This window comes from Drosophila mauritiana, chromosome 3L (assembly GCF_004382145.1).
Source record: "Drosophila mauritiana strain mau12 chromosome 3L, ASM438214v1, whole genome shotgun sequence".
Taxonomy (NCBI): Eukaryota; Metazoa; Arthropoda; class Insecta; order Diptera; family Drosophilidae; genus Drosophila; species Drosophila mauritiana.
The window spans coordinates 11,053,628-11,064,068 of NC_046669.1; the positions used below are offsets into that span (position 1 = coordinate 11,053,628).

Below are 10,441 nucleotides of genomic sequence, written 5' to 3' on the forward strand. Positions count from 1 at the left end.
GTATCAATTTTCATAAAATATCGATGCCTGGTTATTGATAACCGTGGCTAAAGTCATATTATTTCCCGGTGCCCGGTTCGCTGCGGACCGGATCCGGCGTGAAAAAAACCCTCGGATTGATAAATTTTCACATTTCAGGCCTGCTCAGGCCGTGCATTTGTCAATTTGGAAGCAGCTCGGTGGAGCGACTTCTGATTCCCCAGATTTCGATACCGGGAGAAGTCATCTATGCCATGATTTTGGCACAAATGAGATAGTCATAAAGATTATAAAATGGGGGGTGGAAATGGAGGTAATGCCATGGGATGGGATTGGGATTGTCAAAGGGAATAGATTGCACACATTTAAACTTTTAAGAAAGAGTCTTCTTGGAAAATAAATAACCAATGATAGATTCTTAAAATCATTTTATTTCTACTTCAATGGATTTAATATCTGCTCATTGAGGGGTATATCTCTTAGCTGAATAATATTATAAAAGTTATGATTTGAATACCATCATAACACATAGCTAGCTTTTAATGCACTTGAATATTTTAAGCGGAGCAGAGGAGTAAATAAACAATTAGTTATCCCCATTGTTGAATTGAACCCCTTAATGAGCATTTTCCAGCACACCATAAGCTGCGTTTAACCAAATCATGATAATTGCTCCAATCGAGACAATTTGCCGAAGCCAATTGATTAATTAATAAGGTGCTCGAGCTTATTCGAAGCTCGGAATAGAAACCGGGAAATGATTTTGGGTGTGCCGGCAGGCCACCAGTTCTCCTCCAGTTTCTGGGCTACCTACCTAATTTAAAGCTAATTAATTTTCCTGGCGCAGCTCATTCGAAATACATCAATCAAAATCCGAGCTGGGGGCTAATTGCATTTACCTGATGACGGTTTTCATTTTGGTACCGCCCCTTCTTCAGCTTTTCCATCAATTGGTGACAAATTATTCACGCTGTCATGTGGAACACTTTTCCTGTGTGTGTGTGTGTGGTGTGTGTGGTGTGTGCTTTGCATTGGTTTTTGGATTTGGCTTTGGATCGACTGAATTTGGGGGCACATTTGGGGTAGTTTGTTGCCCTCAAAATAAATAAATAGAGGTGAAAGAAAACGCTGATTAGGTATTATAATTAGTGGTTTGTTGGTTTTAATATTTCCCGTTTATTTGAATGGCATCAATTACCGAACACAATCAAGAAATTACGATTTTTGTTTTGACTTGATGTTTGAAGGGAACGTTGATGTAGACTAAAGCTCATTAACCCTTTAAAAAGGCGATGGGTAATTACTTATTTATTCTAAATTTCCTGTTTAACACAGTCTAGTAATTGTGATATTATTCCCTATATTATGTTTCCATATTAGTTATGCCTACAATGATGACATATTTATGCATGAGATACCATTCTTGGTACTGAACCTTATTTGATATGCACCTCAAATCCTAGTTCTTTTTTTTACACCTAATCCAAGTCATACGACCCTATTCAATTATTAATTTCGATGTGTTGCCCTCTGGTGACCCACAAAGAAGACGTCGAGTTAAGATGGCTTGTGGATAGATAGGGTCTACGAACGTGTTCGTCTGACCCCTCGATATGAGAATTATGGGACACGTTGCTATCGCCAAAATCTAATGCCTAATCCTCGAAATTAATTACCTTCGCTGCACCTTTGCCGCATTTCATTCAGTCTGTTCCTATGAAATTAAGCGAAAAGAAAGAAAATTCCATGTAGCTGAAAGCGATCCTAGTGCCCAGATACGAGTAGCTCTCCAGACACCGTACTTATGCCCGTGCACGTTCCGTGGTGAGAGCATCAAGATAGTGTGGAAAACAAAACGTGAAGGCGGAGGCCACTTGACGCTTCCTTCGTGTACACACTGTACTTGCACTGAAAAAAGAAATGTATGAATAAAAGAGGAGTTTCCTTTTTGCATAAGCTACGGTCTCTTGAAATAATTGCTACTTCTATGAGATATGGTAATTATAATAAATATATATGCAATTTATAAAGAAATTCCATCTAGAATAAGTAGAATTATAATTACGAGAATGAATGCTATTCAAAGTGTTAATGGTTATGATATAACCATGTTTTTGAGTGTGGATTCCCTTCGAGTGGAACCCTGTCTGTCTATGGCTTGGATTATAGATGACCCAGGCATCGTCAACTTCATCGTCATGTAAATTTTTGAAATATAATTGGCCTAATATTTTAGCCTGTCCGCTGTCTGTTGGTAATACCCGGTCCCAGACACGTACTACGAGTGTGGCCCGAGGCCCCTGGGCCACTCGCACTTGGCTGGGTTACTTGGTCCGAAAGCCCATAACACTCGTACTCATGCTGCAGGCCATGATTTTTATCAGTTTACCTTAGTTTGTGTTTGGCCAACGCACCCAATTTTCCACGGAATATGGGTGTAGCCCGTTGCCAGTTGCCTAATGTGGAAACCTCCTTCCATCCTCGCTCGTTTCAGCCCAACCCAACCCAGCAAACCAACCGTACCGAACCGACCAAACTAACAAACAGCAAACAGAAAACGACACAATCCGTGCATTAGCCAAACTCAAACTCAAACTACGACTCCAGCTCAACTCCATGCCACTTGTTTGCTGAACTTTTGATATTTTCCACAACCAACTCCGATAGTTGCCAGTTGGGATCCGCGAACCTTGGCATTTGTCTGGTCGATGGTCGATATATGTATAACTGAATCTGTGGAGCAGGTGCTCCACTGAATGCGATCCGCAGCCTGGGAATATTCAATCTAGCTTTTTGCCTGCTCCACCAACTATAATTATTCATTGACAGAACGCGAAAAATGCAATTTATTGTTCAAGAATTAAACTTATGCTGAGAAAATCACTGAATAGTCATATATGGATGGATAGCAATCATGATTTTATCCGGATTTAAGACATATCTTTCATTTGTAAGTCGAAGGATCAATAATTAGAGTTCATTATCACCGGGAAATATACACGATTCAAAAATATTCGCTTAATATAAAATAAAAATCTTCATAATTCAGTAACTCCTTTACTAATAGCTGTAATATTTAATGTTCAAATTGGCATTGCTTTTTGTAGCAGAAAACATTCCCAGTTTTCAAGGAAAATACACCCACATTCTCATTATATCAAAAATACATATATTCTTTATTTGTTGGTAACTGGTGGCAAAGATGTCCAAGTCATCGCGTAGCTTCAAGTTCCCACCAGTCAGCTCCTCTTCCGTGTCCTCGGTTTCCGGCAGCGAGTCGGGGCTCGGAGGATTGGAGGACATGTTGCACGTGACAAAGGTGCGAACTTCCCAGGCGGACAACGCAGAGCATTTCTTGTACGGCGATGGGCCAAAAAAATCGAATTCGGATCTGCAGAAAAAGGTCAGTACACCCGATCCGGAAGAGGAGGTGACAATGGAGCCACCATTTGTGGCATTGGTCAGCAATTTGCCAATGGAGTGCACTGAAGGCGAGTTGCGGAAAGTGTTCACTAGTTTTTCGATCCGTTCCCTAACCATTCCGAAAAAGGGAAAGCGACCCAAGGGATTTGCGTATGTGGAAATGGATTCCCGGGAGGATCTCATTCGTCTGCTCAAAATGGATAAGCTCAAGTGCCGTGGTCGTTGTCTTATGTCCAAAATAGGTCAATTGCCACCCGAACCACCGACAAAGGCAGCTGGAGATGGCTTTTTACTATTTACTGGACGTTCAGGCAGCCAATTTGATATAAACTCTTGCCACTATTCGGCCAGTATCAGTGATCTCAGCAGCATCGATTCGCCAATCTCAGCGAGGAACTCACCATTGTCTCCGGAAAGTGAGTCGTCCTTTTTCGGCAGGGATAATCCTATAAAAAGGATACCAAGTAGCACTGAGGAAGTGGAACGCCGCATGGAAATTCGTCTTCAGAAACTGGCCGAATTCGAGAATTCTCAATCGGAGAGAATTAAGAGTGAGTGCGAGGATGCCTTCATGTCCTGGAGCGATGCCCTAGACGAGATTAGAAAATCTGAGGAAATTTAGTTATGTTCACAAATTTATATCAGTTGAAACGGATTCCTCAAATCATACCGAATCCTAACAATAAAAGCATAATAATTGGTTGTTCAAAATTACAAATGTTGGTGTTTTTGTAATAATTGAACTTAAATGCACTTACAGAATATTTTTGGCATAGCCAGAAAAGTCATTAACTGCTGCTTATGAATTATTAAAACAATAGATTTTCGATTTATTTTCCATTTAAAACCTGAAGCCGGGAAACCCGTCCAATGTGCACAAGAATTATGGATCCAAAGTGAGCCAATTAACAAAAATGAAATGCTGTTAATGAGCGGTGAAGTGTTCATTTGCCCCTTGGCAACAGCTGCAGGTTACCAAAACCAAAAAAAAAATTAAGCGAAATTAAAAGAAAACAATTAATCAACAATATTGACTTAAAGCTGTCAACTGAATTAAATTAAACTGATTTATTAAGGTGGCGACAGTTGGGCGATCGAACCGCTGACGTCTAAAACGCGATGGTGACTGTGATTTCGACCCTTCGCCACCCAAAAGGCCGTCCTCTTTGGACCAACAAACAAAGAGCCAAAAACAATCCAGTAAGCATACGCTAATTGACCAACTAATTAGCGCATTTAATGGCTGCCATATAGATGTACTTTTTGGTGTATGTGAATAAAATACGGTCAACGAAACAAGAAAGACAGACTTGCTAATGAAATTAACGTAGCGTGGTTAATAGTTTTGCCAAATTTGGAAAATTGTTTTCATTAAATCGGTCGGCTTTAGTTTCCAGTTCTGCTCTTGGCGTCATCTTTCTCATGCATTATCTTTATTTCTTTATTAATTTTATTTGTCTGTTAATTCCCGGTCTGCACTTAATGACTCGGCCCTTGGAGACACGATTTTTGCCAGCGGAAATTTACTCATAGCCCCAGAGACACCATGGCGATGACTAACTTGGCGTCATAAAAATCCAGCCCAGTTTGAATCACCGAGAGTGGAAAATTCGGAGCTTGTGAATACATAGATAGGAAACTAGGCTACTAATTAATATGGGAAAAATTTTTCATTAGCTCTGATACGGTTCATTTTGGATGGTAAAAAGCCGAGTGGTTGCTTTACCTAAAAGGTTATTTTTACTAACTCGTTTGATTTACAAACACTGTTAATAAAACTATGATTGCTTTTCAAGTCCTTGGCTTATTTCACTTTAAGGGTGAATCGAATTTATATTCTGGCTTTAAGGTACCTCATAAATTTCCCTGCTCAGACAACTGATGAATCTAACTTATTTTCAATTCAACTTTATCTAAATTTATACGTTTCTCCGTTCCAGCACTTTTGTTGCTTCAATTCATCGACTAATTGCTTGAGTTCGCTTCAATTAGACTGGCCGTTCTTCTAACAATTCGGCCGGTTGCACATAAAATGTCTGTCGACGGCTTTCTCCCTTTTGGCCCCGTCTATCCTTTTTTCTTGCCCTTTTCTCTTCTTCTCTCGACCTCTGTCTCTTCTCATTAACTCAACGGTGCGGACAGCCCTTTCAAATTTGGTCAGAAGCGTGGCCAGAACCGCAGTGCCACTCTAAGCTTCATTTTTACACGGCGAAAAATATTGCAAATTAAAACCATAATTGGATAAATAAGATTGGATAAATATCAGACTTAAAAGTATTAAATCAAGCTCTTAAAATATATTTTAAAATTAAATTCCGTGGATTAAGTAAGTTCAAGAATACTGCCATTATAAATAGTTGTAAAAAGGGACTATAAATTTATAAAAAATATAATATATATGTTTTTCTCCTTGTGTACATTCAACTACCGGGCCAAAAGCCAGGGGCCACGTCCGGAATGCGGAATGTTCTGGCCATTGCCGTTGCCAATTTCCGGAAAATGGCAATGGGCATCACGAGCAGCAGAAGCGCCGGCCGTTGGGCGTAAATTAAAATTAAATTCAAATGGAAAAGTGTCGTCGCCGCGACCTGGACTCTGATCCGCAGTCGGAGGCAGGGACAACCGGCGACGGTGTTGGAACGGGAGGCAGAGTCGTGGGCATTGGCCATTGGCACGTCTGTCGGTTTATGCAACATTTTAGCAATTATATTCGCGTCGGGCGACATTACAACGGCAATTACACGCAGGAGCCGCAGAACATGCCCGTGGGCGGATGGCCACGGAGTTTGTGGAGGGGGTGTGGCACTCCGTCCGGCACTCTTGCATTCTGGCATTCCGGCTTACTGGCTTACTGGCATTCTGGCATTCCGGCGTCCCTGTCATCGTCACGTGGAGCGGCAACGTGATCAACTGACGCACGGCTCTGATGGAAGACAGTCGCCGCCGCAGAGGGTCCTGTCATTGGCAGACTGGCTAAATGTCTGACTGCCTGAATGGCTGGCTGAATGGGCCACCGGCCGGTTGACTGACTCGGATGACAGGACATGGAGTGCAGGACAAAAATATTTCAGCTTAATAACTGAAGTGACGGCACTGAGCAGTTCCTTTCGCACAGGGGAACAGTTTATATCTTTTAAAAACAAGTTAAAATCCCTTGAATGTGTATTAAGTTTATGTCGGTCGTTTTTGTATTCCATTAATAACGGATAATTATAAATGTATTAAAAGGAAAACATTTAGCATTCATATTAAAAAAACGCCACAATTAAATGTCATATGAATGGTTACTTTGTTGGCAGATAAGTGACGTTTTTATGAAATTCCACTTTAATAATGTTTATTTAATTATACCTATTCTAAAATTAAACCAAACACAGTTATTATTAATAAAAAAACGTTTTTCCAAAACTATTTAATATGATAGAGTATACCAAACAAGGATGTTCAAAAATATTAATTTCGCCCGTGTGGGTGTTTTTCTGTGGGGTTTGGGTAAATGAAATAAAATAAATGAATGGAAGCAATAACCGACCGACATTACATAAAAATCTACTTGGCCAGGACACATAATTTGTGTGTGTGCGACGTGGGCCTATTTAGGTTGGTTGGTTGTGCGTGTGTGCTTGTGTGCGGAATATGGCCGACACTTCCGTTCGACATGTTGCACATGATGCTCCCGTTTCCGCTCCGCCCAACTCAACACAGTTCGGCACAACTCACCTCGTCTAACCCACCGTCAACGCCCACTTTACACTCGAAAAAATATTACATCAATTGTCTTTTTTTTAATAATTATATTGGGTAAAACCTAAGAAAATACATTAATATATTTCAACTAGAACTTGTGATTACAAGTAGTATCTTTTATTTTAGTTTTTTAAAAATTAGTTTTTGGAGATGGAGTCCAATTTTTCCTATTTCTTCGAGTGCATACCGACCGTCTCATATAAAATACAATATTACTAAGTCGCCATATATTGTTGTTGTCGCTCGGGATGTTCCTGTAGTTGTTATTGTTGGTCACGCATGGTGTTCCTGTCGCTTGCTGTTTTTATTGCCCGGGCTTCCTGCCGTTCGCTTGTTTCATAATTAATATCCTTTCACACATTATTATAACGGAAATGAGTGGGGATATTTTTATTTTATTTTTGCACACACACACAAACACTTTTTCCATTTTATTTTCGCCCGTATGTGTGCCCGTGTAAGTGTGTATGTATGTCCTGCGGTCGGGCAGCAGGAGCTTGTTAAGCATTTTATGCGTTTGGTTTTTCATAAATTTCATTCCGACACAACCCAAACAAGAAGTGTGTAATTAAAAGCTCATGAAAAGTGATTAAAAAGTGAGTTGCGGCTTCGCTCGGTGTCATATATTAAATGTTTTCGCCTCCTCCGCCCCTCATAAAGTTGTCAAAAACACAAGCATAAAAAAGGAAAATAAAATATTACAATTTTTCAACCAGCTGATGCTGAGGTCAGAAAAGTCCAGCTTGACTTTATGGTTGGGGAAAAAAATGCAGAGTGATGAGTTTGATCGATAAAATCCTAAAATGTGTTTTTAACTTTTATGTAAACCAGATCTTCTCTATTACAAGGCCTTATTTACATTTTGCTCTCTGAAGTAATCTAGAAAAGTCAATGCCATCTTGTAGAGCCATTTATGGCGTTTTCTCATGGATATCAAACTGGTTTTTCCCCAATTTCCGTCAATCAAGAAAACAAGCAAAGCGTTTTAACGCGAATTGGGCTCTAACAAATGACTACCAATCAACTAACAGGTTTGAATCGAATTTGGATTTACAAGGGCGGCTGATTCTCATTAGAAAAAGAATGGGTAAATGTTACATTGAAAGAAAAAACCAGGAAATTAACAGTACTTTGTTACAGACATAGAAATGTCTTGAATTATCAAGGCTTTTCTTTCAGTGAGAATATATATATGTATATATATGTTGAAAATGTCCAGCAAAGTTGACCAGCTGAAGTGATTGATCCTTTTCCTGCCACTTACCGCAACCGCAACATTTCCCAGAGTTTCCTAGAATTCTCTAGGCTGACTCATATATTCTGGGACCTGTGACGCATTTCGTTGGGTGGGAATGGCTCTTTGGGGGACGACATTTAAGGATTAGCATTTAAGAACATATTTATGGTATGCATAAAGATATTTAAAGTGTCCTGCTGCTGGCAGGCTTTTCGGCCGATAACCGGCTTACACGCATGTCCCCGCCAAGGATGACGCATGACTTAATGCCACGGATTTCTGGTGGGGCAGGATGGTGTTTTCGGACTCCGTACGCCGAGCCACGGACTACGGCCAACGGAGTGCCGGATACGGGAACTATCGCACATGCAGGCAGGCACAGGGCACAGTAACAGGCACACGAAACGGAACGGAACGCATGAGTGGCATTCCCGCGTCATTTCCATACGCGACCACTTCGCCCGATTCGCGTGTTGCGTGCAATTTGCGTGTAATTCTTGAAAATTCTGGAGGAGGTGGTTAAGGAAAATGGATGGCATGGGGCGTTTTCAACTGCAGCAGTGTCCTTTCGCAGTGCGTGTGTGTGTGTCATCGCTACGCGCGGCACATAAATCATAAGCAACAACGCAAACTGCGTCGCTGCAAACAAACAGAGGCAGGGGAAAAGCTAAAAAAAATGAGTTACTGAAATACACAGGAACGCATCGACTATCTAATACCTCTCTCACGTTCTAAAAACATATGCAAAAAGTTATGATGGTAGATTATGCATTACGTAGTTAAAAATTATCATAAAAGTTGTATATATTTACCAATATATACTTTAAAGAGCAGCAAGTCAAAGAGTTATCCCAGATTTTGTACAGTAAGGTAAATGTAGCGAGCATATCCTTTTTACCACACGAACAAAGGGTATGAAAAAAGGACGCCAAAGTGAATTGCGTAATTTATGCTGCGCAGGACGCGCAAGGAAGTGGCAGAGTGCAGGGGCGGGGCGAGAAGGCCGGAAGGAAGGAAGTGAACACGGACGCACTGTGCCAGGGATGACTGTACCACCGGCAGAGCATGCAGTTTTCCACCCAAATGGAACTGCCTTCGGGAAAATGGCTATTCGAAGTTTCAGCTGCGACGCAATAAGGAAAACTGCGATTGTCTTTAACTCCAAAGCAACCCTCCTACCGAACAGAATCCCATCGCTTTGTACTTTCCCCCGGTAATCCAGCTTTGAATTCAATCAAAGGAGGGTGAAAACTGAAGGAAACTGCGCAGTGCGTCGAGGAAACTCCATCTCGAAGCCCTAAGCGGAAAGTTGCCGTGGAAATCCTGAGAAGTTACATATGTTGTGGCTGAGTTCAAGAGATGATCTTTATCGTAAATCCTTTAAAACAACAACCAGTCCTTTAGCAACCTTCGGGCCAAATGGGAGTTAGGCTTATAGAAATATATTTGATGAGATAAGAGGCTTGCAATTACTACAAGGTTTTTCCTTTATAACCACAATTTATTAATAATATTCTTATAATCTTACGACCTACAAATAATTTGTATACATTTTACAATAGTATGAATCCAAACTAGTACAAATTTCAGCTTAACTCTAACTAATTCATATAAAATAACCAAAAAATGTAGAACGAATTATTTAGAGCCCAATTCAATTCATTAAAGAATATAAAAATAAAGTTCAAAATATATGAACGTAGATGGCAAAGCTTTTGCTTTTGAAAGTTAAAAGCACCTTAAATAAGTGCCTTGGCCATGTACTTTGTTACCCACACATTTTTCATTACTTATTCTCTCCCAGTCCAATCCAATCCAATCCAATCCGATCCGATCCAATAGAGCCCGCCCCTTGGTTGCGTTTTATTTTCACATTTTGCTGGGGTCGCTCTGACACACACAATAGTGACAGGTCGGTCAGTGGAAAATATGAATACCACTTGAGCATGTTAACCCCGAAAGGCGTTTATAAAACTGTCCAAGGCTATTAATATCAAAATTCCGCACACAGAGCAACCGCCTCGGGGCGGCAACTGCGCAGTGTTTTGGTATCGG

The 10,441-nt window shown here is 40.6% G+C and overlaps 2 protein-coding genes across 2 annotated transcripts; both read left to right on the forward strand.

Annotated features, from left to right (window-relative positions):
- Positions 1-3,075: 3,075 nt before the first annotated feature.
- LOC117140358 lies at positions 3,076-4,090 on the forward strand. Its single transcript, XM_033303213.1, has one exon. The coding sequence runs from the start codon at positions 3,182-3,184 to the stop codon at positions 4,022-4,024; it is 843 nt and encodes a 280-aa protein (XP_033159104.1). The 5' UTR covers positions 3,076-3,181; the 3' UTR covers positions 4,025-4,090.
- A 1,876-nt stretch (positions 4,091-5,966) lies between these two features.
- LOC117141853 lies at positions 5,967-6,357 on the forward strand. Its single transcript, XM_033305529.1, has one exon. The coding sequence runs from the start codon at positions 5,967-5,969 to the stop codon at positions 6,306-6,308; it is 342 nt and encodes a 113-aa protein (XP_033161420.1). The 3' UTR covers positions 6,309-6,357.
- Positions 6,358-10,441: the final 4,084 nt, after the last annotated feature.

Excerpts from the sequence above, each read along its gene's own strand:
- LOC117140358 (XM_033303213.1), top strand. The coding sequence starts at position 3,182 with ATGTCCAAGTCATCGCGTAGCTTCAAGTTCCCACCAGTCAGCTCCTCT.
- LOC117141853 (XM_033305529.1), top strand. The coding sequence starts at position 5,967 with ATGGAAAAGTGTCGTCGCCGCGACCTGGACTCTGATCCGCAGTCGGAG.